The following is a 27,221-nucleotide window of genomic DNA, read 5'->3' on the forward strand; positions in this document are numbered from 1 at the left end:
GCCGGTCATTTCCGACTTCACTTTTGCCCGATTGAGATACGCACAACACAGCTATATTAATAGTCTGTGAAAGATGCGGATAAAATTAATCACCCGCACACTTACTGAGTTAGTCACAAAAACCAGATGATAAGCAAATATAAAATGTATGTAGAGAACATAACCCAGCGGTCTGGTATGTGTTTGCTACTGTGATTACAAGGAGAGTGCAAAAGAAAAGTTATTCAGTTCAGTGGCTTCACTGATTATGGGCCTTGACGTGCACAAACATGTCTTAGCTACAAACATTCCTGAGATGTTACTCAAAAGGTCTTCCAGCTATCTGTTTGACTTTGAGGGATTCACATCTCTCCGAAGTGATCTGCCCATACTGGCAAAGTTGAACAGTAACCTCTGAGTTACTTGCTGGAGTTGAAAAAAAGATTTACAAACAGCTTCTGTACATTTGAATAAAACATTAATCTGCCTTCATAATGTATGACATGGCTTTCCTGACTGATAACTACCAACCAACATAACACACAAGTAATGTAAAGAAACAGAGGTGATAAAGTAACACTTTTAATTATTAAAACAGGTGAATAATACTGGCAACACAAACAGGGACCGTTTATTTAAAACCTCTTTAGCCCAAGCCTTAGATCAGGCCGATCCTTCAGTCCTGTGAACAGAGTTTAGTCTTTTTGCGAGTCTCTCTGTAATATTTGTGGCTCAGGATAATAGCTGGATAACTTCTCTGGCTCTGTGTGCCCTCTGCTGGATGACTGTGTCTTCTGGTGCTTTTCCAGATTCCTCCACCAGGGATAAGGCCTTCTGCACGGTTGTGTCCTTCCCACTTCCACGAAGCCCCTCCAGGTACTGAAGCAGCACCGAAAACGTGTCGTCTGGAATCTGAGAAGAACCTACTTTAATCTTGTTGATTCTCTGTATACATATTATAGAGACTCTTGGCTACAGGGTGACAAATCATTACGATACTAGTGACGCTAATGCGGCGCATCTCCTGTCAGTGTTCTCTTCAGACAGATTCAAAAATGAGGATAACATGAATTACATGAAAATGTTTGTAAACATTTCAACTTCTTATAGCTTTACCATTTTTACTTATTCTCTTCTGCTTAAAAATGACAAATAGTTTTGGATTGAGAATAGAGAGTGTTATTTAATAACAGAAAGAGGAAGAAAGAGCGTAGCGGTTGACCAGTCTAAAACAAAGCTGAGAAAACCCCCTGTCACCCCCATCGTTCAGGAGGAATGTTGGGTAATTTTACCTTTTCAGAATCAAAGACGTGCTGCAGTAACCACGTCTGCCTCGTCTTCTGGAACTTCCACCGTGAACGGTTTTCAGCCCAGCTGCAAAGGCAAAAACCACTGTGGGCTGCAGTGTAACTATTGCAGAAAGTACATACTTCCACCCCCATGATTCACTACAACAACAACTTATCAAATGCTAGAATTATGAATCATTTCTGAGAAAGTCTTCCCGTGTATGTTATGTTAAGAGAATCCAGTGATCGAACTATTTATCTGCTGTGCTGGAAAGATTTGGGTTCGGTTCAAATTTCATCTCATGGATCAAGTACATATATTTGACTCCTGTTGCTTCAGTTTGTACTAATAGCCAGAAATCGAAACCATTCCAACTTAAACGAGGCACACGACAGGGTTGCACCCTTAGCCCGTTGATATTCAATCTAGCTATTGTCATGTCTCTGGTTATAAATTAAATATGTCCAATAGTGAACTTTGTCTGTTCAATGAAGAAGTGTTTCAAATAGATTTGTCTGGTTTCCCTTTTAAAGTGGTCAAAGAGCAGTTTACCTGTTTGGGTATTACAATTACAAGAAAGTATAAACAACTTCTCAAAGCCAACTTTTTTACGCTATTGAAGAATGTCAAACAAAGCCTTCAACAGTGGTCACCCCTGAACAAAACTCTAGTCGGTCGAATTAATTTGATTATAAAATGAATATTCCTCCTAAGTTTTTATATTTATTTCAATCTTTACCAGTCTTTATCCCTAAGTCCTTCTTTACAGACCTCAATTCTATAATTTCCTCCAACCTTTGGAAGGGTAAACGACCTCAAGTAGCTAAGGTGCATTTACAGAAGCCTAACCTTGAAGGGGGTCTGGCACTCCCCAACTTTCGCTTTCACTATTGGACTGCCAATATTTGCTCCCTGACCTACTAGTTAAAATCATGGCCAGCCAAGCGGGCCCTACCACTTGGCTGGCCATGGAGTTAGAATCAACTCAGGGTATTTCTCTTGCCTCCTTTCTCGGTTCTTCTCTCCCTTTATCCATTGACAACTTCAATGGCCAATGGACTTCACATATAATCCGATAATTCAGCACTCCCTCAGGGTGTGGGCTCAGTTCAGGTGACATTTAAATCTTAAAAATGTCTCACTTCAAAGCCCCATCTTATCAAATCACCTATTCCTCCCTCCCACTTTGGACAATTTGTTTCAGGTCTGGTTTCGAGCAGGTATTATTTACTTTAAAGGTCTCTTTATACACAATAGCTGTCAGCAAAATACACTCTTCCCAAAACTCACTTTTTTTTTTTTAGATATTTACAACTCAGGCATTTTTTGCAATCCCACCTCTCAAATTTTCCAGAAGCTCCAGCTGCTAACTTACTGGACGAGCTCCTTAGTTTGCAACTCTCAGGCAAAGGTATAATCTCTCACATCTATAACAAACTGTGCAGTGTAACTTCAGCTCCCTTTGAACGCCTCAAACACACATGGGAGAAGGAGTTAGGTATATCTATGTCAGATGACGTTTGGGATTCAGTCCTCTGGTAAATTCCACATCACTCTGTGCACGCCCCTCCCTATTACAATTCAAAGTAGTTCATAGGGCCCACTTATCTAAATCCAGATGAGTTTTCTGCACCGTGAACAAGGCTGCCGGCCTGAAACTGGCTCTCAACCCCCTACTTGCTCTCTTTGGTACAGTGGGTAAGGATGATAAGTATATCACCGGGGCAAAACATCGGGTGCTGTCTTTTGGTTCCCTCCTGGCTAGACGTGCCATTTTGACGAGGTGGAAGGCTGCTGCCCCGCCCACCCATGTTCAGCGGCTTGCCCATCTCATGACGTGTCTCAGTCTTGAAAAGGTCCAGTGCTCCAGCCAGAATAAAAACTTCTCTAACCTTCAATTTAAGGATCTTCCTGCTGACTATCACATTTGCTTATTCCATAGAGGTCAGACGACCTACCATTCTGTATGTTTTACTGTGTTAATGGGAATGTGAAGCTCAGTTGTGTTGCAGCTAACTTCTGTGTGGTTTGCAAGGAAAGGTTTTGTTGGTATCAATTGCCCCTCTTTTTTGTTAACAGTATTCATAATTGTTCAATAAAAATATTTTGAGTAAAAAAGAGGATCCAGTAATCTAGTGGTGAGCTTTTACAACATAAAAAAAAGAATAATTATACGATATCCTGGGTTTTAATTCATAAATCAGCTGCTACACATCCCATAATGCATTTTGATTGCATCCTGGTAATCCTCTGGACCCTATTCTTACCACGTGAGGTAGTCTAAGGCCTGCTGTTGTGCACTGGGTCCAGATGGTTTTGTTTGCTCCAAAGTCACTCCCTCCGCTTTGAGCCTTTTCTTCTCCTCCTTTTTCCGAATCTTCTTCAGCTTCCTCTCCAGGACCCTCTTCTCATCGGGACTCAAGTCCTCGAGCCCCTCTGCCTCAGCTGTCCCCTCAGGACAGCTGGGTGGATCAAGAACCTGTCACAACAAAGCAAAGCAAACACACAAATAAGTCGCAGCGAAAATGAAATCATTTGATCGCAAACTGCTCCTTATGCACATGCCAATTTTAACTCCGCTAAATGCAAACTAAATGTGACATTTTACTGTGTTTTTGCAGACAGATGAGTCAAAAGTCAAAAGCAGTTTTCAGGTTTAGATCACTTCCTCTTGCTCTGCAGCTCTGGGCAACGTTTCCTGTGCATACAGTATTACGAGTTCACCATAGCACGCTTTTTTTGTGCAGTACCCAGACAGTTTCAGCAGTGCGTTCGCAGAGCACACACCACTGTACATGCACTTGGATGGTTTATAAATAGCCAACAAAAAAAAAAAAAAAGACAATGAAACAATTCAGCTTCACAGAACTGCTGAAGAAGTTTTTAAATAATAATAATTTGAAAAACATTTCCTTGTTATAGGATGTAAACACAGCACAACTTAAAGACTTTTATGCCAGAGGAAGTTGAACAAGGGACACACTATGCTCTCCGATTTAGCCGACCTCTGGTGGTGATGAAAAGAAGAAAAAAAAAAAGGGAGGGGAAGAAGAGATTTTGGTCACATGGCCAAAAAGTCATTCTGAAAGTATGCTGCCTGGGCATTGACCACAGAAATAGAAAAGCCTTTTGTATGATGAGCACTTGTGTCCATGCGAACAGCATCGTTTTCGGAGCTTTGACTCAGGCGGTAGCAGCGTCGGGCCGGTGGATACAAAACAGACGAGCGGGTGACGGAAGCAAAAATGGTAAGTGGAAACATGTGTTTCTACTGAACGGGCAGGTCCTCAAAGGGAAGCAAACAAAGACTCAGAGAAAATCCTCACAGAAAACAAAACTACAACTTTTTACTTGATACGTCTTCATACACGGTGTATTTTTAAAGTTCTTTGCATACAGTTAAGATTTTAGCTCAACTTTGAGTTCATTTAGGAAGGAACTGTGTGTTGTAATTTCTGTGTTCCTGTGGAAAGTCTTCATAGTGATTCATGCACGTATATTCAAGTGTTTTCAAATCACTGGACTTCTGTTTTTGAGGAAATCTTCTGATTCTCATCAGTGGCTGTTTTTTGCTTTGATTTTCAGTCTGATTACAGCACAGGCTCGCCTACCACGCCGACGAGCCCCACATCTCAATTTTCCATCTCTTCTGCCATCACACGGAGCAGCGTCAACATCACAGAGAGCAGCGTCAAGACCACGGACAACTCTGTTTTAGTCAAGATTGCAGCCAATGACTTAATCAGCAATGCAAACTACGTCTACAGTTTGCTTGCTACCTTCGGTCTCTTAGCAGGCTGCTTCCTGCTTTACAGTTTCATTCAGACTTATCGCGCCCACAAGAGGCTGGCTTGGCTCGGCTGCCTCCTCTGGGTGTTTTGTGGCTTCCAGCTGCTGCTCCTGCTCCTCTCTTTGCACACGGTGGCCCACAGACCTGCCTACCTAAACACCACAGCTTTAGGCTGTGCCGCACTCTCCTTTACCATCAACATAGCCTCTCTGTGTGGCCTGCTGGTCTTAGTGCTCATGGCATCCGTCGTCACCTTTGATCCTCCATCCAATCACCTGCTGAGAAAGTCTCGTGTCTGTGCGGCACTAGTGGGCATCACTTCTGTACTCATTTCTCTGGTGCTGGCTGGCATTCGTGGACCCAGAGGAGATTTGCAGAAAGAGGGCAACTGTTTGATGGATCCCACCACAGATGGTGTTTCATACGCAGTTGCTAGGCTGTGTTTGGTCTTCCTGATTCCCTACATCCTCCAAGTGGGACTTCTGATAGGTGGCTGTATCCGCCAGAGGGAGTCGAATGGACGTTTCCTCTCCGGCTCTGAGGAAGGCCCTGTGTTCCTGGCGGTCACCGGTTTTACGCTCATCTGCCAGCTCTTCTACAGCGTGGCGCTGCTTAGAGGGGCTCTGATTAATAGTGAAAGACAGCTGACGTTCCACCAGCAAGCATTTTTGAGTGTGTCTGAGTTTGTGCTGTTCTCAGGGAGCAGCGTGAGCCTGCTGCTCGTCCTGTTCATGCACAGGCCATGTCGGGAAAGCCTCTATGGAGTGATCAGGCGGCTGCGGGACTGCTGCCGACGTCCAGGGCCACAGCCCAACAGGAACATCATAGCTCCGCACATTGAGATCACAGACACTCTGGAGGACATCGAGTCTTAAGAAATGTGTCTGTTTGCTAGGACAGAGCTCTTCCCATGCATCATATTTAATGTCTTACCTGTTATGGACCACCTCACTATCTATCCAGTCACTGAAAGCTTGCAGAACTCTCATCAAATGTATTTTTTTTAACATTTCATTTACAAAATGTACAAAAAGAGGAGAAAAAAAATGCTTTATATCTTGGTACTGTGCATCATCTTCCCATGTTATGTCAATTCAAATGATTTATTTCTTTAATCAGGGAATTAAAAAGGAGCTATTATTACATGAGATTCTGTATGAATTTTTAACCTGTTCCCGGGAAAATGTCTTTTCTTGGAAACTCTGTTTGCATAAGCCTGATTTACACAAAAGTCCATTAAGACAAATGCTTGGAAAAACCTCTGCAGCTCCCTGAAAGCCACATAGGAAAAATTAAGTCTAGGAAAACCAAAGTCAGAGTCTATATTTATGCCAACAGTGTCAACGAGCCCTCATGTAATTATGCTTGAATAAAAAAAAAGAAAAAAAAAGTTACTGAATCAGATGAACACTTTTCAAGAAATTCATGGGCACCAGTTCTAGGAATAAGCGATCCGCGTGGATAACGTTTTGCATCGGTGGCAACACGGAGCGACACAAACCCAGGAACCAGGAAAGTGAATGCAGGAGCAGAGTTCATTAAGAAGCTGGTCTTAACTTAACTGTCACAATAGTGATTGCTGAAATCGGGGCTCTTATGAATGCTACTTACAGTTTTAAAATCATCACATATAAAGTGATAAAAGATTCAGACACCACCCTACAAACCAGAACAAAGCGCACAGTTTGTGTTCCTGCACAAACCGTCTTTCTGGGGTTTTCAAGTAATGTGAAACAAGGAGACACTAAGTGAAATTATGCATGTCTGCATGTCCACCTTGTTTAGTGTAAATGTGCTGTCCAGAGACAGATCGACTCCCATGTTTACATATTTTAACATTACACAATCATGACCGTGTTTGCGTGCTTTCGTGCCAGTGTTGACAAGACGACCTCATGTCTCAAATTGATATAATCATAAGCAATAAAATTATACCCACACACTGATAAAAATAGGGGATGATCAAACTGCCAAGTGACAGTACTGCCAATAAAAAGTAGTAAAGGTTTAATTTTAAAAACACTTTTACACATTTGGCTCAAAAGCTGCGATATGAAGAAGCGCCTGCATTGTGTGTTTGTGTTTCTTGTTGCAAGTGGTGGGTGGCTGTAAACATTTCTCCGCATTCATACTGAAACCACTTTTTACTGCCAGCGTTAACGGAGAGGGAGGACAATACACGCAGACCGAGAAATCACAGGTGAGTCCAAGCTCTTTTATATGACGCCTTAATTTGTTTATCACCAGTTTAGCTTTCCTTATAGTTTCCAAGTATCTCCTCAGCATGTTATGGCTTACCTGTTTGATATTAAACGCTTTGAACTAACATACAACGAATCCTACAGCCTGGAGGTGCTTCTGGTTGGGAGTTTAAATTTCTAAACGCTCGTAAGCATCTTTAAGATCTGATAAGTTAGATGAAGGATCTCGGAAAGTATTCTTTTTGACTGTATGAATATATTCAAAGCGGCTGCACTTCAAACAGATACACATCCACTTAAAAGTCGCATCAATAATGAATTTTTATGGGATATCTCTTCAAGGGTACGGTCAACTAGACAGTATGAGTGCTCGTTTCAGCTCTGCTAACATGACAAGTTAGCTTTGCTCATCTTACATGAGGCAACATAATGTGTCACTGCAGTACCTCTGCTTCTGTTTCCATTAAAAACGAATCAGTGATTAATGGTTTAATTAATCATTCTTTGTCATTTGTTAAAGGCGAGAAAATTCTGTGATGCTCCCAATGTTTGGGCAATAACTAGAGCTGAAGTAAAACACAGTGAACTATCACATAGTTTTGTAATTTGTCACATTAAAATGATGATTCAGACGGCTGCTATCTAGACAGCACGACCTGCCCGCCACAGCGAGCAAAACAATCTGTGTCACCTCTTAGAAGCAAGCCAGTGACAGCCAGTCACATTTCACTCAGTTTTATTTGGTTCAGTTCAATACAGCAATGCTCTCAGTGCACGTAACTTTCTTTTGAGCAAGCCCTTGGCAACAGTGGAGAGAAAAAACTGCATTGGAAAAAAACGGGGAATTAATGTATTTATTGATGTTGTGTACAGAATTATTACCTCCTGGACGTCTACTTTTCGGCGCCCAGTCCCCAACCGGTTGTGGCAGATGGCTGCCCCTCCTTTAGTCTTAAGGCTGCTTCCTGTTAAAAGGAAGTTTTTCCTTCTCCCTGTTCCCAAGGGCTTGCTCACACGGGTCGTCTGATTGTTGGGGTTTGCTCTCTAACATTGTAGAGTCTGTACCTTACAATATAAAGCCCTTTGAGCTGACTGTTCTTTGATTTTTTGCTATATAAATGCAACTGTATTGATGTGAATTGAAATTAATTGATGTTTTAAGAAAGTGAAACAGGCTGTTGACTTCATTTCGCTTCTTCTTTCTGTCTAGGGGAAACAGTGGCATCAGCACCTCACTCTATCCAAAAGCTACCGCTCACACAAAGAGGGAACTGATGGTACCGCAGGCTCCTCAGCAACTACTTAGTCTTCAAAAATCTAGGAACTATGGCAACTTAGTGTTTGGATGCTGCTAACAACAGCTAAAGACAAAAGGGGAACATGAACATGACCATAAATGTGGACTACAAAGTCATTGCTGACAATAACTTCAGTGCACATCCAAATGACACACAGGCAGTCGCCTCCGATTGTCCGGAGGCAGCTTCGGATAATTATTATTTTATCAGCCTCATCCTCTCCAGCCTCTACACCATATTCCTGTTTCCTGTCGGTCTTGTTGGGAATATCCTTATTATAGTGGTAAACCTTAACCACAGGGGCCGCATGACACCTCCAGATTGCTACTTCGTGAATTTGGCCATGGCTGACCTCTTACTGGTAGCTGACTCTCTGATTGAGGTGTTCAATCTTAAGAAGGGCTACTACGACAAGGCCGGCCTCTGCACTTTCATGAACCTCTTCCAACAGGCCAACATGTACAGCAGCGTCTTCTTTCTGACCTGGATGAGCCTCGACCGCTTCGTCGCGCTGACCAACTCCATGGGTCGCAGCATACCACACGCACGGCTCACCTGCTGCCTCATCTGGACGTCTTCGTCCCTGCTCACCTTGCTGCCTTTCGCTGTAGCTCAAGTGCAACACGCCGGAGAGCTTCATTTCTGCTTCGCCAACGTGACTCAGATTCAGTGGCTGGAGGTGATGCTGGGATTCTTGCTGCCCTTCTGCATCCTGGGGGTGTGCTACTGGAGAATAGCACGGGTGCTCAAATGCAGCCTCTGGGAACTAAACAGCCCCCTGCAGAGGCCTCGCAGGCAGAAAGCCCTGCGACTCATCTCAGCCGCTGTGGTCGTCTTCTTCCTCTGCTGGCTGCCAGAGAACGTGTTTATAAGTGTGCACCTCGTGAGGGGCGACACGAACGGGGGCACGCTGTGGCAGGATTACCCCTTGACAGGTCACGCCGTCAGGCTGGCGGCTTTCTCCAACAGCTGCCTGAATCCTCTCATCTACGGCTTCCTCGGGGAGGCCTTTAGGGAAAAGTTGAGGCTTTTTTTCCAGGATAAAAGCCGATGGCCCAAGCTGAACAGGACCCCCTCGAGAAAACCCATCAACGAACCAGCAGCAAAGGACGACAGTATGAGCAACTCATCACATCCAAACTGTGACATCCTCCTGCCAACTGAGTACCCTCCTTGAATAAACTGTATATACATGGTTTCACCAAAACACATGAAAATCATCTGTGCTGTGGGGTAAAAGCACCATTCAGTGCTAAATATCAAAACATGGATCCTAATTTTTGTACAGATCTGACTGTTTTTAATGTAAAATTGAGACACATCAGTGTTATTTAAATGAATCATGCAAGCATAAAAGTCTCTCTGAACTGAATGACAGCATGTCTCAGTGCCAAAAATTTAAATTTATTACCTGTCAGTTCATTATCTGTGTTATTACATGTTTGCCACGCTGCTCTATGCTTTACCATGATTATGTCACAAAAAAGATTTTTTCACGGTAAAACACTGTAAACTAGCTGACTACCTACAAAGAGCCAAATAAAGTCTTTAAGTCACATTTTCAGCAGTGAACATTCTCACCTCTGCTTGCTCTACGGTTTGGTTCACTTGTTCCTTTTTGCTCTTCTTGTTCTTTTTCCGTTTTTTATCATCTGCTGTGTTTGTTAGCTGAGACATGTGAGCAGGAGCCTCCTGCTTTAAAAACAAAGTGTTAATGATACTGTGACTGATTTCAGGTAGTGCTGTAAAATACCATTCTCTGTGCTACTCACATCTGCATCCATCTTTTTCCTCTTCGTATTTACTTCAGTGTCCATTATTTCTGTACGGTCATCAGATGGACCCAGATCCTTCCTCTTAAGAGGTTTTGATTTCAACGATTTGTCCTTGGCCATGAGATAAATTACTCCTGCAAACCAACACAAGCGTGTATATTACTGAAGACCAGCACACACGTTTACTGAATGAAGTACACGGACAGACAAGGTTTAAGGTCAAAAGAAACACATTATCCACTTTATGACATAACAACAAGCAGCAGGTATATGGGCTAAACACTACTTTGACCACGTTGTTTTTACTAAAAACCTTAAACCAACCTGAGCTGCGTTGCGTGCCAAACTCTGGAAAGCACACAGGCGCGTGGAAAGTCAACCAGGAAGCGGTGCCGCTCAAGTGAAGCCTGATTGGACGATTGGCTACCCGTGTTTTGTGATTGGTCGGTGGGTGTAACATGTTTAAAAACTCGAAGAACAAACTACTGAAAGAAATCTCAAAATATTAAATGAAGTGGGAACCTGGAGACTATTTAAAATCAATAAATAATAAATAAATACATAAACACAAACCATAATAAAACAAACAAAAAACAATTCACTAATAAAAAAGAAAGAATATTATAAATAAGACAATACGCTGTAGCTCAAAAGTACTTAAAATGCTCAAAAATAAAATAAAATGCAGACTGGTGGTACGGTGTAAAATCGAAGTAATTATACTTTCAAGCCTAAATGTGCCATTATCTTTAGATATAGTCATACTACTGCTAATAATAATAATAGAATAATAAATTATTCTATGGGTTAGAGACAGCCGGTCATAACCAGCGTCTCTCGCTGTTTCTGGCCGGAGAGAATTGAAGGTTGCACAATGGTGTGTTACATGACCTGACTGAAAAGGTTTTGCTGGGCAAACCTTCAGTTTCGTAGTGTTGAGTAAGATGACCGGTTGTCCATCATGTCTATAGCAGCAGTCTTTGCCCGTCTGACACGAGTGGCTTTGAGTCGAGGAACATTTATTCATAGCGGTGCAGCGACCGTGAGGTGAGTGTCAGTATGTTTCCCCGGCTCATGGAAAGCATGTATTCAATGTGTAATGGTGGTTCAATGACAGTGTAGTATCTTTAATTGTTGGTCAGCTTTTCTTAATTTTTCCTAGAAGACACACCTTGGTCCTTTGACGTTAATCTAGTTACTAGGCTTTGGATGGATAGCAGGAGTTTTCCTTTCATGAGGACGTATGACTAACTAAAGTACAGTCACCGTCCGTGTGTTGCCGTTGTGTCAGAGGTTAGATTTATCATTTTCAATAGAGCAGCTTCAGGAATTGTCTCTAGGTGGCATCATCACTGTGTTTTGAGCAACAATTTACAGATGGACACACTCCTCAAGTTTTTTAAAGGCTAATTCAAAGGTAAAATGTTATACATAAACTCATTTTTTGCATTGGAATAATTCAGAAATGTTTTTTTCTACTGCTTTATTTATTTATTATGTAAGGAGCTATCTACCTCCTGAACCTATGATCATCTGTATGGTTGATCTTGAACATCAGTTTCTATAAAACATCTATTGCATATTATGTGCGTCTATGGATATTTGACCTCTGGAAATGTATCATAAATCCAGTGTATAAATGAAAATGATGATCGGATTAATATTTTTAGTGCCCATTAAGGACTATAATCTCCAGCTGTGGATGTTTCAGCTTCTTAAAAACAAAACAGCAGTTTTAAAAAAGTGTTTTCAGTTTCATAAATATATTTCACTTCTAATCTTAAGCAGAAGTCCACAAGTATTAATATCCAAGTAAATATTGTAGTATACTATCTAAGGTGAAGTAGCGTTTAAGTGCACCAAGTGTACTTTCAAACCACTAAGTCTTTCAACCTAAACTAATTTCTTATCTTCTCTGTTTTTCTTGCTGGAAGACTCCACAGTGTGCGGTCTCTAGCTCTGAGCTCTGAGCTGTCGTGCAAATCCAAACAATCTGCTGATGATGAGGAGGTGAAGAGCGAGCCCATTAAGTTCTCAACCAGCAAAGCCAGCCACAGGACCTGGAGAGTCGACCGCTCAATGGGGAGCCAGTACGAGCGTCCTATGTGGAAAGTTGTGCCCATCAGCCTGCTTGCCACCGCCTTCCTGTTGTGGTGCGCTTTCAGGGATGAGACAGACATTGACGCAGCTTTGGAGAAGCAGCTGCATGAGCATGTACCCAGCGTGCTTTCAAATGAAGAGGATACAACTAAAAAATAAAGGCGCTTATTGGAATATGTGGACATATGTTGTATCAGGTTGTATTTATTGTGAATTGTACTGTGTGGACCTGGAACACAAAGTCAATGCTTTGTGTGGAAATAAGGCTGTCCATTGATACATGAATGTCATAAATATTCCAATAACTACAGGTTATTAGTTCAAACCTGGACTAAGAGGCCTCAGTTAAACTCATTCATCCTGGAGTCTAGTTTAACTGTTTTCATCAGGGTCTGGTTTACTCTACAGCTGTTGCAGGCTTTTCTATTTCACATTTGCAGACTGTATCCAGTTTCAAAATACTGTTCACGTTTGGCTTTATTTACTTGTGATGCAGGTTATTACATGATGCTGTACGTCTTAAGTTTAAGAGCTAACATTAATTGGGAAATACTCCTTTTAGCCAGTCATGGCTTACAATGTCAATAAACTTGAACAACAGGCATTTGCCAGTCTGTTCTGAATCACTGTTTCAGAGTGCACATGATCACTTGATGAACATCCAACTTGTTAGATCGAAGTTATAGTGCAAAGAAGCCCTGGCATTGAGCCAATGGGTCTCTTAAATTTGTACTTGTACCCAAGGTTGTCTGCAGTAAACTTGAGTCAGGGTGAGGTAGCAGAAAGTTTATTTACAGCACAATGAGAAATCCTATGACATGCACACACAGGATTAAAAAGATACAGACCCTAAAATACATTTGCAGACCTGAGGAAGGAAGTGAGATATTCTGCTTTAGGAGTTACAGATATCAAGCACTACTCTACAGCAAACAGGACAGCTGAAGGAAGAGTGTGTGAAATGGAAATACAAAAAACATGCCTCAAACTACAAATCACTTAAGGTGGCACACATGCTGGTAAATAGTTCAAGATTTACAAAACAAACCCCAGTCAGTCCCCCACCCACCCACCCCCAACCCAATAAAAAGATAAAAATCCAAAAGCATTTATGCTCTCTCCCCTCTAATTCGCCTGGCCAGCTGAATGTCCTTGGGCATGATGGTGACCCTCTTTGCGTGAATGGCACACAGGTTGGTGTCCTCAAACAGGCCGACCAAGTAGGCCTCGCTGGCTTCCTATAAGAAAGAGAAAAGAAAACATTAAATACTAGAACAAATTAGAACTTGAACTTGTTCATATTTTAAAACAGATGCATTTTCTGACCTGGAGAGCACCAATGGCTGCACTCTGGAAACGAAGATCCGTCTTGAAGTCTTGAGCGATTTCCCTGACCAGACGCTGGAAAGGCAGCTTCCTGATGAGCAGCTCAGTGGACTTCTGGTACCGACGGATCTCACGCAGAGCAACAGTACCGGGCCTATGAAACAAGCCATATTCTGAATTAGTGCCCAGAAACAAAAACATTGTAGCAACTACACAGTTTTAGAAAACAAAAGTAAAGTTAGTTTCCACAGCCAGTGTAACCACTTATGCCTATAACAGCAATACAGAGGTATGATTGTTGTACCTGTATCTGTGGGGTTTCTTCACTCCACCAGTAGATGGCGCGCTTTTCCTGGCTGCTTTAGTGGCCAGCTGCTTCCTAGGAGCCTTTCCTCCTGTGGATTTACGAGCGGTCTGCTTTGTACGAGCCATTTCTCACCTGCAAGTCTGAAAAACAAATAAACGTGGATATTTAAACAAAGTGAATTAAAAAAAACTTAACAAAAACCCGTTATTTACGTTATAAATCACCGAACGAGAGTCTGTTCCCTTTATGCGGCTCTACCTATGACACATGACTCACGTCGTTTAAAAAAAAAAAAAAAAGGTGGCGAAACAACAGTCCTACCTTTTACTTCTGTTTACAGTGAAAATAAACTACCATAAAGGGTGCCAACGCCTCATTCATCGGTGGTGTTACCATTATCAGTGACGACAAGTTACAGTTACCACTTTCATGGTTTTATTCAAATATCGTACACAAATCTCTAAGCACCGCCACCATTAAGCTAAAGGAGACACACACGTTTCTTTGCTTGCCTGTCGAGCATTTTTAAAGCTAGCATGGACGGTTGCAAAATGGCGCCAGCTAGTTACCGCGAACATTTACAATACAATTAACCATTTAATGTCACCAAAAACAACTTGGCACTCAGTCGTATAAGTGAACATTAAGATTAGTTTCTAATTATGTAGTCATACCTTAAGAGCAGTCAAATCGGCTAAATTTAAGCCATCAGCTAGCTCTTAGCTACAAAGCGCGCCGTTTTGTTGTCAGTTTTTCGATTAACGATAGTCCCACCGCTTTTCAAAGCTTCTCATCAACACCAAAATTCAAATAGATAATATATGTAATTCACATACTGATGATTTTAAATAAAACCAATAAACAAACATAACAGCCATACCTCGGATTACTTTCGTTGTTCAGGGAAATTCAATGCCTCCTCCTTGTTAGTCACTTCTCTATGTTGCCCCGAGGGCTGAGGAGGTGGTATTTATAGATTAAGCGGAGCAGCGCTCAAAGCCCTCCCCTGAACGTATCCAATTGGTCCAAACGGAAATCCCTAACGGAATATGATTAGTTCAGGAAAAAGGAGGCTGTCTGCCTCTGCGTGTGAAGTTAGAGCGGATCGTCAGATGTACCTTATTTTAAAAAGAAGCATGTCGTTAGGTTGATTTTAATTATTCACCCACAGCTTTTCTCTCTTACTCCACACAGTTATACATATAATTTTGTCTGTGTAATCATAGAACCTGGGAATTCCTTTCTGGAAATATGGTGGTCACTGAACGCCCCCGTCTTTTAACTAATTAAGACAAGCGGGAACAATGCTGCCATACTTTTGTTATAGCCTGCACTATGTGAAAAGGCAAATGAAGTACACAGAAGACGTGCTGAAAAAGCACATGTGTACCTCACAAATCGACATACACGCTCCATACATAAACCTCTTTATATATAAATGGGAAGCTTTAGTGTGATACATAATTCTGGAGCTGACAGAAACTCGTCCAACAGACCATTTCCTCCAACTCTTTGTGCCTGCTGTGAAAAAAAAAACGGAGAAGCGGGAGCGGACCAAGTTATCCTCATCACCATCATAAACGAAAAAGGCTCGGTTATTTGTATTTGAAATAATCTAATAATGACGCACTCGAATAAAGCCCTATCAGCACAGTGATATGATTGTACACTATTTATTTACTTATTTAATTATATATATATAAAATAAGCCTTTTTGTTATCTCAGGTAAAAGTGGTTTTAAAAGCTTACATAAATAGACAGTGGTCTTATTTTAAGGATTTTTCCATGAAAATGTAAAATAAAATAAAATAAAATAAAATAAAATAAATAGACAAATAAGCGCGAGAGCACAGAACATGCGCGGAACGAAGCGGGCGTTGAGGAAGTGTAAGTACACGGGCCTCTTCTCGAGTAACACCGGTGGTAAGTGTCTGGTTTGGGGACTGGACATGTTTTTAAAGAGACCGAAGAGCTAAAGAAATTTAAAAAATGTTTACAAACGTATGCGGGGTTCACTGAATATGTTTGCATCGAGTTTAAAAAAAAACGGAAAATCGCGTTTCGACCTAAAAACTACAGCTCTGAAGACTCAGCATGGCCGACCAGAGGCTGTTGTACTTCGGTATATTATAACGATATAACACACATGCATGTGTTCGACCTGTTATTACTGGACTGAACGTGGGTTTTAAATCTTTTAAGTGAACTCATAAAAGCAACTGAAACGCACATGAGGGTTTTATGTCGGTGTTATCATTTCTCACAGTTAAAGTGTTGCTCTCAAAAGTGAGATAAACTAATGTTTTTGTGTCCTTTGTTTTCATTCAACAGATATCAAAGCTGAATCGAACAGCTCCACACCTGCTGCAGCCGAGGAGCCCCTCTGGTCTCGCAGCAATAACGTCTTCAGGTTTAACTTCTTCCCTGACAGTTCTCCAGCAGCTTCAGAGAAAGCACCTGCATCGGACAGGACTGAGCCAACAAGCCAGATTTCCTTCACTGAACAGGGCTCTGCTTTTGCCTTCAACTTTCAAATCCCTCCTGCAGAAGACATGGACACAACAGACACTCCAAATACTTCTCAAGGTGACCGACAGTGCGTCCCAGAGGAGAAGCCTCCCCTTTCGCAGGAGGTTGAGTCTCCACCTGAACAATCTGAGCAATCAAAAACAAAGAAGAAGAAAAAGAAGTCAGGGAAGAAAAACTCCTCGAGTATTGAGCCACTGCAGAAGCCAGCTGAGGAGAGTGAAGGTGCTGCAGAGGAGCTGGTCAGTGTGCACTGCTTTAAAGTAATTACAGTGTGTTTGAGGTGAGCAGTTTGATTGGTTGATTTTATGTCTGAATGTGTTTTAGGGTCAAGAAGAGCAGCTGAAAAGGGAGCTGGACTGGTGCATCGAGCAGCTGGAGCTGGGCCTGAAGTGTCAGAAGGGCACACCGAAGCAGAGTTAGTGAGATTTGTACCTCAGTAGTACTATGATGTGGTTGGAAGGGACATACAGTGAATCAAAGTGTGAATGTAGCCTAGATTAAACTGATATTCAGGATTCTTTAATGTTTAATCTATGATCTAAACAAGGTCATACGAAAAAGTAAACTTCTAAGCATGGTGTCACCTATTGAATATGTTCTCCCTTCAGAGGACGAGGCCTCGCGTGCCCTAAAGACTCTGCGCAGCTCCAAAGCTCCTCTGCCCAAGAAGAGGCAGGTGATGAGAGCTGTAACTGGAGATTACAGAAAGAAGATGGAAGAGGAGAAGACCAAGCAATTCAAACTAATTCAGAGCGGTGAGTGAATTTTGTACCAGCGAATTCATTAAAATGGTTAAAAACTGCCACCGGCTAATGGGTTTCTCCGTGCCCGACAGAAATCGCATCAGCCCAGGTCAAACTTGTGTCAGAGTCCCCAAAGAAGTCTGTTTTCCACCGGAGAGCTGAAGACAAAACTCAGACATCACTCGCTGAGGAGAAGCTGCGGCGCACTGAAGCTCACTGTGCAGAGCTGACGCCGCAGACTCAAGAGGCGACGCCGGTTTTTGTTCTTATCCCATCGAAGGAGGAGTTTCACTTCAATTTTCTCTGACTTGTCTGTCCTGATGCCAAATCCTTCACAATGCAGCATGCTGGAGATAAAGTGCTACGTAGGCTGGCAGAACGGCACCGTCAGATATCTGTGGACAACCTTCTGGTGAACGCTGAAGATATGAGGAGAGAAGACGTCAAAATCTCTGTGTTTACAGACAAAACCTTTAACTAATACATTTTTACAAAGCGTGATGCATTCACTGAATTAATGTGATTGCTCAAATCTCAAGGGAAACGTATTCAAGTCCATTCAGGCTGACAGCATGGCGCCTCGAACCATGTTACCATAAATACTGGATTGCTGTCGATTACACCTGAGGTGCCAAAATATCTTGTATATTTAGAAAAACAGACAAATATGTTTTTGTTGGACTTCTAAGATAATAATCATGTTAATTCAGAAAAAATGGTTCAAAGCATTTGAGGTTTTTTGTTTTATATTGCTATATTGCTAAATAAATAAAAAAAATTGGTATTTTTGCTTGTAGTGGCTTCATTAAATGCAATGATAAAATGAAATAAACATTTCTAAGTAAAATTGTACAGTTTACAGTTAATAATCCAAATCGATAAATAGATTTTTTTTTCTTCACTAAGGCTAACATATATCTAACATATATTCCACAAAGACTTTATACATTCATGTGAAAAACAAAATGCACCTCATGATTCAGTAACTTGTAGAACCACTTTTAGGTGCAACAACTTGAGCATTAATTGTTTCTTGGGATTAATGTCCTCTCCTGGGGAAGATTATAGCATTATTGCTACAGCAAACTGAAAACCTTCCTTTTCATGTGACTGTATGTACCGCTTTTTATTAAAATGGAAACTAGTTGAGTTAGCTCTGATTTAATCAAGGATATTGTGAAAGTTTAGTCACTAATCTCACTTTATGTTCAATCTTCACTTTATACAAATATTAAAATGTCATTGTTAATGACTGAGTTAAGGTTGATTCTTAAATTGTCCCTTTTTGTGACGTTTTTACAAAGCTACACTCACAAACACAGTTGAACTGTCTCTAAAATACAATACAATTAAAAAAAAACAAAAAAAAATTACGATGAATGAAAATGTACACACAAATAAAACAGACAATAACACTGGATGTGTTGTAAGTGGTTCATAGACTTTTAAATTCAGCCTGTGTGTGTATAACAGAGAAGTTGACCTTGAGAGCAAACATGAATCAAGAGTTTGTGTAAAGAACATACATTCCTGTGTTTATTTCCCGTTTAAGGAAGCGTGATTCCTCATATTTTCCCTTTAAAGTGTCTCTCAGACAGGATAGGGTGGTGCAAGGCTCAGCGCGGACACATTAGAGTGTGACACACATTTAGAAAAGTTTCGGCTGCTGAGAGAACAAACTACCTGCTGACTGTAAGTTTGAACTCGTTATGTTTTTCTGCACTCTGAAATACTCTTTTGCTTCTGTTTTCTTCTGTGCATTTAATTAGTTTAGCTCACTGTGTTGGTTTTATTATTGAGACCAAAAGTTTAGACGCTCACCTCGCTAAGCTAAATTAGCCAGAGGAGTGAGCCCTGTGAAATTACCGTTAGCTTTAAAGTAGCCGCTATTCGTGAGCTTGTATAAGTCAGCATTGTTTATATTTTCCATCATCTGAAGCTACAGCATTTAGGGCTGCTTGCAGGCTCGTAAGCCCCTGGTTTTAAAGTGTGAAACCAGGGCGTTGCGGTTTGTTTAGAGCAGTTTATGGTGTCTCTGTTTCCCAGGAGAAAAGAGTGAAGATGTCCGAGTTAAGCGATGACGCCAGTGAGTCAGAACAGCTGGGTGCCAGCCTCTCCCTGTGGCTGGGTGACTCCCTGCTGCGAGCTGAGGAGCTGGATGTCCCTCTGGACCTTCACACCGCCTGCTCCATCGGCCAGTACGACGTGGTGGCTGAGTGCATTAAAAAGTGAGGGCCTCTTAATACCAATATTTCCACACGGGCTAATATATTCCACAGCTTATTCACATAACTGTGTGTGCTTTCAGGCGTGAAGTGGACCTGGATGGCAAGAACATTGGAGGATGGACCCCACTTATGTATGCGTCCTACATTGGTCACGACAACATTGCAAATTTGCTGCTGGAGGCCCGTGTGAATGTAAATTCCACCACCGCCAAAGGACTCACACCCCTCATGTTGGCCGCAAGCTGTGGGAACGAAAGTATCGCATACTTTCTGCTTCAGGTACAGAATCACCCTGAATGGGGGGTGGGGGGGTGGTAAGGAGACAAAACAATGGCACAGAGATTTGTGATGATGAAACATCAGAATGACAAAAAGAGTTTGAAAAGAGACAGAGGGCCACAGGGGGTTATGTGTTCTCACAGCCTACCCACGTGTAACCTTTGTCTTAGAGGTTAAACTAACATACAGCAGCTTCTTTTTGCCACTGTGGATTTCCAGTGCATTTGGATCTTTATATTATATTATAATATAAAGATCCAAATGCTTAAGACCTCTACAAATCAAGCACGTTGCAAAAAAACGACATGAAATTAAGAATTCAAATTCCGAATGTTGCCAAGTGAGGTGGTCTGATTGGTCAGATGTGTTAATTTGCAAATTTGCCCAGTGAAACTACAGTCTGTGTGAACGACTGCATTACGAAAAGATGAAAATATTTTTAAAGGACTAATTTTACACTGCCAGTGTGTAAAAGCTCTTTATTTTTACCCCTCAGCCATAAAAGGATGACAGGGCGTTGTCTTGGATGAGTTTGAATCTCAGTGACCTCAACCTCAAGGTCAAGGGTTAGAGGTCGAATTTTCTTGTGAATGCAATAACTCAAGGATGTCACTTGAAGCAGGAGGCTGAGGGGTAGCAATGTCAATGTTTTTTCTGTATGATATTGAAAATAACTGCCTGTGTTTTGAAGACGTGTTTTAAAAATCGGCTCTAAAACGAACCACACCTATCATCAATACTGCTCGTGTGTAATTTTGCCCGGTTTAGTAAATCTGGCCTTGGGTTTAGATTCAGCACTCTTTTTGAGCTTTAAATTTTATTGTGAACATTCAGCATTTTTTTTTCTTTTCTTCTTCTTTTTTTTCCATTTTAAAACCCAAAAAGCAAGGGGCCGATTTGGAGTTGAAGGACTCTGTAGGCTGGACCGCTCTGTTCCACTGCACAAGCACAGGCCACCAACAGATGGTCAAGTTCCTGCTAGATAACAATGCTGACGCCAATGTCAAGTGAGTGTCTTTATTTGCTCTAAAAAGACCATCAAAAAAAAAAATAACGATCTGTTCACACTTTTGAGATTTTCATGACTCTTCCCTCATACACAGGGAGCCAGGTTCTGGCTTCACGCCACTGATGGAGGCTGCTGCTTCTGGGCATGAAATCATTGTTCAGTACTTACTTGATCATGTGAGTAGGTTACTGTGCTGGAACATACTCGTGTGTGAGTGCAAGTGGTTATGAGCCAGACCATGTCATTCTCCTTTTTTTTTTTTGCCACATCTACATCTCCTGTACCTCTTCAACATCTAAAAAGATGGAGCCACATCACTGGAAAATGTAACTGACATGACTCGCACACTCACAATTTGGTAATCCTTTGAATTTTCAGAAAGTTAAAGTGGATGAACGCAACGCCAAAGGTGAGACAGCGCGTGCTCTGGCTATGATGTACGGCTATACCAAAATTGTCAGCCTCATTGACTCACGTTCTCCAAGAATGAAACCAGGTACTTGTTTAAATCTAAAATTTCTGTCTTTACTACGTCTTTCATTGTCTTTTAATTTCTAATGTTTTTTGGGGATATTTTTTTTTGGGTGGGGGGGGGGTTGGTACGTGTGTTCTGATTTGTCAGGACACTTTGAAGATCTGAGCTCCTCCGAGGACTCGGACAGCGCACCACCGAGGATACGGTCCAGCCGAAACCGAGCTAAAGGCATCAGCATCCACGATGGGCCTCAGGCCATCGCCAAGTTTCGAGTAGGAGGCACCAGCAAACTGTGTGGTACAGTGTCATGTAAAACATCCGGTCTTCAACCCGTATCTGTGCTGAGCCACACTTTAAACACCACATTTGTTCTAGTTATGAAGTTAAATTGCATTTTAAAAAAAATAAAAAAAAGCTGTTTCTAAGGGTTCCCACAGGTCCTTAGAAAGTCTAAAATTAAAGTATAAGAAATAAAGGTCTTAAAGTGCCTTACATTTCAGGTAAATCTGCTCTAGGTGGTTATTTTTAAGATTGGTAGAAAAAAATTAGATTCATTTTTATTACGTTTTTAAAAATTGCTGTGCTTTAATGTGATTTGTTTTGAGTTACAATCTCTTTATTATCACAGGTATTTACGCATACACATTTAAAATTGTAGCTACATGAATTCACCACTAGGGGTCACTTGCACTTACAGCAGATACAATGTAGATGTTTTACATTCAACTTTTCAAAATTGGTCTTTTAGGTCATTATATTTCATCTGACTCTTATTATGTTTATTACATTGGTAAACAAAAAAAACAGTGACAGCAGGTGTGACATCCTTCCAAAGTAATGAGGGCAAGCTTTAAGTGATCATGTGTTCCTGCATTACTGTGCTCAGCAAAATGCTTGCTGAAACCAAAAAGGTTAAAAATTAAAATTATAAATGTGAGGGTGGAAAGCATTTTTTCCCTGTAAAGTAGAGCACATTATTCATGCTTCCGTTTATAATAATAGCTGTGTGTCGTTAATGTCACATTTGCCCTCACAGATCCTCCTGCCGCCCTGCCAGGGTACATGATGTTTCGTGGCATTGGGGAACAGAGCGAGGGTCTCTGCTACCGTGATGTGACTTCGCCTATCAATGAACTGGATGGCCAGAGCAACAGCAGTAGAGGTGTGTCTGTGTGGGTGATTTAAAAAAACAAAAAAAAAACAAAAATATCCTCTGAGACTCTGATTTTTTACAAACCTGATGGGAGTTAGTTAAATCAACTCTGGATGCATGTGTGTGGGGGTCTGAGTCACCATGGCAACCGGTAAATACGGAGAAGAGCGTCTAGTTGACTGTGAAATATGAATGTGTGTCAAAGCAAACTTTCTTTAAAAAAACAAAACCAAAAAAAAAACCAGAAGAAGAAAAAGTAATTTCAGCAGCGTCCACACAGTCATTATGTATCCAACTTAATTTCAAATAATACAGGAATTCTACCAGAAATGTGAACTTGTGTTTTAGGTCTTATTTTTTTTTTCAGCTGTCACCTGAAAAAATACAACAAAAACTGTGTGGTTTGATACATCTGTATGAATAAGGAATATAATTGGAGCGTCAGACAGCTGTTTCAGATGCAGCAGGAGGGGGGAGGTCTGAGAGAACTTCTGTGTTTGTTGGAGAAAACTTACCAGTTTTCTCCCAAAAAATACGAAACTTGAGTGCAAACTTTGTGTTTTTCTCAACATGACTGAAGATGACAGTCCATTCTTTGACCATGACATGCCCACCATGAGGAGCAGCAGCAGCAGCAGCGAAGGCCTGCCTCATGTGATCGGCCTCAACTGGGAAGGCTCTGTTGAGAGTAACGAGGTGAACAGAAGAGCCTGCAGTTTGGACGCAAACTGTGTTCGTCAGTGTCTCGTGATAAATAGTTGCATCTTTCTCCATCAGGACTCTGACCAGTGTAAAAAGAGCAGCATTCGCAGAGTAAATAAGGGTCATCACTCAAAAGGCAAGACTCGCCACGGGAACAGCGATGGAGCTCACTCCAGCAGGACATCAAACTGTGGCGCTGGTCTTCCGCCTTCCTACACTGGCCCAAAGGCATGTTTGTGTTTGTTCAGGTTTCAGTACGTTTATTCAGATTTCCTTGAGTTCCTGGAAAGGACTAAAATCTCATCTTCATGTAGGATCTGGCAGAGTTCTTGGAGCAAATCGGCTTCTCGAAGTATCTTCCGTTACTTGAAGAGCAAGACATAGACCTGCGGATCTTTCTCACCCTGACAGAAAATGATCTCAAAGAAATAGGGATTACGTAAGATGCCGCTTCTTCCTCTTTGTGCTGTTCCCTATAGGGGTTGCCATAGCGGACCATCTGCCTCTGTCTCACCCTATCCCTAACATCATCTTCTGCCTTCTGTTTATTTTTTCCTCCTGCCTGGCAGCTTCGTCGTTTGCATCCTTTGTCAGTATATCCACTCAGGCTCCTCTGCTCATGTCCAAACCATATCAGCCTTTGTGTCAAAAACTCTCACTCTGACCTTTTCCTTTGATGTACTCTCTAATCCTGACCCTCACTCCCAATCATAATCTTAGCATCTTCAGCTCGGCCTCTTGTCTTATTGTCACCGTCTCCAAACCATACATCATAACACGTCTCAGTACCATCTTGTAAACCTTCCCTCATTTCAGATGATCCATGTTTGTGGTCTCATGTTTTGAAACTCTGTTCTGTCCTCCAGTCTGTTTGGACCCAAACGCAAAATGACTTCAGCCATTGCGAGGTGGCACAGCAACGCTCGACCACCCAGCGATGCTCTGGAACAGGCTTACGCCGACCAGCTCGAGGCTGAGATGCAAGAGATGGCCATTCAGCTACACAAGGTAAACATGAAACACTGCAAGTGTGAGATTTGTGACTTGGGTTGTTCTCACCTTGCTGAAAAGCTTTTGCATATGTTTTTCTCACCTTCGCAGCGCTGTGAGGAGGTTGAGAGCCTGCAGAGCCAGGTGTCTCAGGAGAAGGAGCTGCGCACAGTAATGGAGGGATGTCTAATGGAGGACAAAATGGCATGGAAGAAGGTCCATGCTGAGTTGGTGGAGAACCACAGGCTGGCTCAAAACATGAGTGCCATGCTGGGGAAGGAAAGGGCATGCCGCGGTGAACTGATCTCCTGTTTGAACACAGATGGGATCAGCAGCTCTGCCACTGCTGGGGAAGGAACAGGTGTTAAAGGTGAGTTGAGGTGGACTGTGCTAATTTTTGGGTTTACAAACGGTGACTTTTTTAATTTCTTTTTTGTAGCTGGGGAGGGAGCGACGTGTTCCAGTATTCAAGAGCTGATGAAGAAGATGGATTTGTATGAAGAAGAACTGGGTAAGAAGGTTTAATACTCAGTGATTTTAAGAGGTTTAGTGCAGTGACTCAAGTATAATGGCGTTGCCCGCGTGTTACATCATTACAGCTGGAAGTCTGCAAACGCTGCTTCAGAATCTGAGGCGACTGAGTGCCCCAGAAAAAGTCTCAGATAGCTGGGAACGACCCTAAGCTTTTCAGGTGACACAAGCTCGCATGCACAGAAGATTTGAGGAGCTTTTTAGCATCTGAAATAGCTGAACATAATTTGCTATTGTCATATTTTTAAAGGACCTTTTTGGAGCACTTGACGGAGGGTGATTCGCCACCCTGAACAATGTCACTGAAATGGGAGAAGGCCAAATACGAGGCCAGCCACGCCAGGGCCAGAGCGGCTCGGGGGAGCGAAGCCTCTCTGCGGATCATCTGGGATTGGCTGATGGGCCAGAGCTCGCCAGATGTGGACGAGGCTAACAAGGGTGGCGCAGCTGCTGCAGGAAAATGACAAGCAGGCACAAGGGTACCTGACCCTGACTTGCCTGTGCTGGTGTTTGTGGACTGCTGTAGATGGGCTGTGAAAATGCGGTGATGGAGGGGACAGAGGTGATGGAGGAAATCGTGGATCAGGGGTTGTAATACTGTGATATTTCTACACAACTGTACTCAAAAGTATGAAATGTGGTTGAAGTGATGTTTATACCACCAGATGGAGAGTTAGATTATAAAAGCAGGTTAGTAGTCAAACTTAAAATGAGCTCTGCAGTTTATTTGAATGAAATCTTGTCATTTGTTATGTTTTTGAAAATAATGTCCTGCCGAATGCCTTTTAAAGAACAGAGAAGATATTAAAGTGGGTCTATTATGCACATTTCAAACTGCATATTTTGGTTATGCAGGAGTTGGAATAATTTTTGTATATACTGGACCGCTTTAGCCTATACTTTTGAGGACACCATCCAAGGTTTAAACATGAGGCGTGAGGCTGCTGTACTCACACGCAGGTCTTTGTATCAACAGAAAGACCCAAGACTGAAAGATGTGAGCACCCCCTGTGGTAATAGTATGATAGCACACACAAGGAAAAGCATTATAGGTCCTTCAGTGTTACAGCGACGCATTATTACTCTGCATATGTAGACACTGAGCTACGGAGACTGATAAATCCCCAAAACTAAAAAGAATTTCTGTATTTGAATATCAGTTAAAACCTGCCTACCTGTACAGATATTTTAGGATGTAATCATAAACCAAACTTGAAGGACTTTGTCCACAGCAGTTTTAATTATGTGATAAATTATTTGGCCAAAAAAAAAAGTAAATTTGGAGTAAAGGTGCCCAAATTTAATTTTTATTTCATTCTAACACTCTTATTGGGATTTGCGGTGCTCGTTGGGAGTTTGTGTTCTGGGATGTATGCAAAGGTCTTCAGAGTCTTCCTCTTAAACCCTGAATCACTCTCGTCACTTCTGTATTTGATGTATGACTCACACACTCCAGGCTTTCTTACACTATAAAGTGCCTTGAGATGATTTATAAGTATAAGATTTGGTGCTAAAATGACATTTATGTGGTGGTTAAAACGAGTCTATTTGTGTGGTCAATATTTAATCTGTCAACACTACAGGGCGCTTCTGCACAGGCTGCGCCTCGGGGTCAGGGAATACCCGTCTGATTATCAAATGTCTCATCTGAAAATCCACTACTGTGCCTGAGGCCTTGGCGCTAGTTCAGGAATAGTGACACTTACTGCTTAGCTGCAATTCTGGCACATTGTGGATGTTGGCCGATTTTTAGCCTGCAGGTTTTTCAATAAGCACAGCCTTCACACATCACTGCTCTCCTCTCACAGCAGGACAGCTCCTGTTACTTCAGATGGAAAAATGTGACATAAGCAAACTTTAAACACCTGGCTAAAGTCCCAGTCTTAATTTTTTTTTTTTTTTTTGGCAGAACTGCCAGTCGAGTATCTACGTCACTATTAAAATGTGCATCTTAGCTGAGGTAAAACTATACTTTAAGTGTAGAAAAAGATGACGTTCAGGTATGTCTATGTCTGATCTGAAATTATGTAGTATTCCCTGTTTAAACACTAATGTGTGAGGCTCCCTACATCACTAGTTTGTTTATTAAATGTACAGTAGACAAGATCAGTGAGCGGAGGACTATCATCTATAACACCTGAAGTCACAGGGGTGTCCAAAATGATGTACAGTTACTTAGGACTGGGCTGATAAAAATCTCTGAGATGTACGTGAGCAAACAGCTGCCTTCGGGCTAAACCTTTAAAACTGACCCAAGAAAAAGCAGTTTTGTTGAGGTTCATCAGTGCAGAAGCAGTCTCTCTGCTGGCTCCAACTCTGATCCGTTTTCAATCTCACCAAATGTGAGGCACAAACGACATCATGCACTCCAGCGCACTGTGTGTTTAGCTGCTGGACTAGCGACTAGACATGCTGGCAGGCAGCCAGTTGGGATTTCTGGCCCCATGGGAGTAATGTGTGGTCAGGTTACCTCGAATGTGAGCTTATTCAGGCCGACTCGTTGAGATTGGATGTT

General features: G+C 41.9%; 6 protein-coding genes and 1 pseudogene across 9 annotated transcripts; 5 read left to right on the forward strand and 2 right to left on the reverse strand.

The window, feature by feature from the left end:
• Positions 1-548: 548 nt before the first annotated feature.
• On the reverse strand, positions 549-10,907 carry chlsn (cholesin). 2 transcript variants are annotated; one of them, XM_085284205.1, is made up of 6 exons: positions 10,658-10,907; positions 10,331-10,467; positions 10,140-10,253; positions 3,537-3,748; positions 1,272-1,353; positions 549-891 (listed from the first exon to the last, which is right to left on the reverse strand). In XM_085284205.1, the coding sequence occupies exons 1-6, from the start codon at positions 10,791-10,793 to the stop codon at positions 712-714; spliced, it is 861 nt and encodes a 286-aa protein (XP_085140331.1). In that variant the 5' UTR covers positions 10,794-10,907; the 3' UTR covers positions 549-711. The 2 variants fall into 2 exon arrangements, with proteins under 2 accessions (XP_085140331.1, XP_085140332.1); XM_085284206.1 differs by having other exon boundaries at positions 10,140-10,250; positions 10,658-10,899.
• LOC146568259 (uncharacterized) lies at positions 4,022-6,207 on the forward strand. Its single transcript, XM_085284202.1, has 2 exons — positions 4,022-4,517; positions 4,855-6,207. Exons 1-2 carry the CDS (start codon positions 4,515-4,517, stop codon positions 5,932-5,934), a joined length of 1,083 nt encoding a protein of 360 aa, XP_085140328.1. The 5' UTR covers positions 4,022-4,514; the 3' UTR covers positions 5,935-6,207.
• On the forward strand, positions 7,214-10,081 carry LOC146568260 (G protein-coupled estrogen receptor 1 pseudogene; annotated as a pseudogene). The gene is made up of 2 exons (XR_014893587.1): positions 7,214-7,259; positions 8,471-10,081. The product of XR_014893587.1 is annotated as a G protein-coupled estrogen receptor 1 pseudogene (transcript).
• Positions 10,908-11,196: 289 nt separating the features above from the next.
• uqcc4 (ubiquinol-cytochrome c reductase complex assembly factor 4) lies at positions 11,197-13,037 on the forward strand. The gene is made up of 2 exons (XM_085284208.1): positions 11,197-11,380; positions 12,268-13,037. The coding sequence occupies exons 1-2, from the start codon at positions 11,295-11,297 to the stop codon at positions 12,590-12,592; spliced, it is 411 nt and encodes a 136-aa protein (XP_085140334.1). The 5' UTR covers positions 11,197-11,294; the 3' UTR covers positions 12,593-13,037.
• Positions 13,038-13,204: 167 nt separating this feature from the next.
• h3f3d (H3 histone, family 3D) lies at positions 13,205-15,105 on the reverse strand. The gene is made up of 4 exons (XM_085284207.1): positions 14,947-15,105; positions 14,064-14,206; positions 13,760-13,913; positions 13,205-13,671 (listed from the first exon to the last, which is right to left on the reverse strand). The coding sequence occupies exons 2-4, from the start codon at positions 14,189-14,191 to the stop codon at positions 13,543-13,545; spliced, it is 411 nt and encodes a 136-aa protein (XP_085140333.1). The 5' UTR covers positions 14,192-14,206; positions 14,947-15,105; the 3' UTR covers positions 13,205-13,542.
• Positions 15,106-15,996: 891 nt separating this feature from the next.
• Positions 15,997-18,128, forward strand: lg8h8orf33 (linkage group 8 C8orf33 homolog). 2 transcript variants are annotated; one of them, XM_085283377.1, is made up of 5 exons: positions 15,997-16,248; positions 16,399-16,835; positions 16,921-17,011; positions 17,205-17,351; positions 17,432-18,128. In XM_085283377.1, the coding sequence occupies exons 1-5, from the start codon at positions 16,218-16,220 to the stop codon at positions 17,644-17,646; spliced, it is 921 nt and encodes a 306-aa protein (XP_085139503.1). In that variant the 5' UTR covers positions 15,997-16,217; the 3' UTR covers positions 17,647-18,128. The 2 variants fall into 2 exon arrangements, with proteins under 2 accessions (XP_085139503.1, XP_085139504.1); XM_085283378.1 differs by having other exon boundaries at positions 15,997-16,189.
• An 823-nt stretch (positions 18,129-18,951) lies between these two features.
• On the forward strand, positions 18,952-27,155 carry anks3 (ankyrin repeat and sterile alpha motif domain containing 3). The gene is made up of 16 exons (XM_085284210.1): positions 18,952-19,031; positions 19,386-19,567; positions 19,648-19,846; positions 20,732-20,853; positions 20,950-21,031; positions 21,234-21,351; positions 21,478-21,627; positions 22,367-22,492; positions 23,064-23,179; positions 23,261-23,413; positions 23,500-23,624; positions 24,052-24,193; positions 24,287-24,545; positions 24,615-24,686; positions 24,775-24,866; positions 24,957-27,155. Exons 2-15 carry the CDS (start codon positions 19,401-19,403, stop codon positions 24,855-24,857), a joined length of 1,914 nt encoding a protein of 637 aa, XP_085140336.1. The 5' UTR covers positions 18,952-19,031; positions 19,386-19,400; the 3' UTR covers positions 24,858-24,866; positions 24,957-27,155.
• Positions 27,156-27,221: the final 66 nt, after the last annotated feature.

Source organism: Mchenga conophoros, linkage group LG8, assembly GCF_057382185.1.
Source record: "Mchenga conophoros isolate Kocher_MC1m ecotype Shallow Benthic linkage group LG8, M_conophoros_male_GT1.1, whole genome shotgun sequence".
Classification (NCBI taxonomy): Eukaryota; Metazoa; Chordata; class Actinopteri; order Cichliformes; family Cichlidae; genus Mchenga; species Mchenga conophoros.

What these genes read in the sequence shown, in the direction of transcription:
- chlsn (XM_085284205.1), bottom strand. Translation starts at nt 10,793, where the DNA reads ATGTTACACCCACCGACCAATCACAAAACACGGGTAGCCAATCGTCCA. An exon ending in GGAAAAAGATGGATGCAGAT is followed by an intron (nt 10,254 to 10,330) that starts GTGAGTAGCACA and finishes TTGTTTTTAAAG; the next exon opens with CAGGAGGCTCCTGCTCACAT. An exon ending in ACGTCTTTGATTCTGAAAAG is followed by an intron (nt 892 to 1,271) that starts GTAAAATTACCC and finishes GGTTCTTCTCAG; the next exon opens with ATTCCAGACGACACGTTTTC.
- uqcc4 (XM_085284208.1), top strand. Translation starts at nt 11,295, where the DNA reads ATGTCTATAGCAGCAGTCTTTGCCCGTCTGACACGAGTGGCTTTGAGT. An exon ending in AGCGGTGCAGCGACCGTGAG is followed by an intron (nt 11,381 to 12,267) that starts GTGAGTGTCAGT and finishes TCTTGCTGGAAG; the next exon opens with ACTCCACAGTGTGCGGTCTC.
- h3f3d (XM_085284207.1), bottom strand. Translation starts at nt 14,191, where the DNA reads ATGGCTCGTACAAAGCAGACCGCTCGTAAATCCACAGGAGGAAAGGCT. An exon ending in AAGAAACCCCACAGATACAG is followed by an intron (nt 13,914 to 14,063) that starts GTACAACAATCA and finishes CTTGTTTCATAG; the next exon opens with GCCCGGTACTGTTGCTCTGC. An exon ending in CAGCCATTGGTGCTCTCCAG is followed by an intron (nt 13,672 to 13,759) that starts GTCAGAAAATGC and finishes TCTTTCTTATAG; the next exon opens with GAAGCCAGCGAGGCCTACTT.
- lg8h8orf33 (XM_085283377.1), top strand. Translation starts at nt 16,218, where the DNA reads ATGTGTTCGACCTGTTATTACTGGACTGAAC. An exon ending in AAGGTGCTGCAGAGGAGCTG is followed by an intron (nt 16,836 to 16,920) that starts GTCAGTGTGCAC and finishes AATGTGTTTTAG; the next exon opens with GGTCAAGAAGAGCAGCTGAA. An exon ending in GAAGGGCACACCGAAGCAGA is followed by an intron (nt 17,012 to 17,204) that starts GTTAGTGAGATT and finishes TTCTCCCTTCAG; the next exon opens with AGGACGAGGCCTCGCGTGCC.
- anks3 (XM_085284210.1), top strand. Translation starts at nt 19,401, where the DNA reads ATGTCCGAGTTAAGCGATGACGCCAGTGAGTCAGAACAGCTGGGTGCC. An exon ending in CCAGAGCAACAGCAGTAGAG is followed by an intron (nt 22,493 to 23,063) that starts GTGTGTCTGTGT and finishes ACATGACTGAAG; the next exon opens with ATGACAGTCCATTCTTTGAC. An exon ending in CTCAAAGAAATAGGGATTAC is followed by an intron (nt 23,625 to 24,051) that starts GTAAGATGCCGC and finishes TCTGTCCTCCAG; the next exon opens with TCTGTTTGGACCCAAACGCA.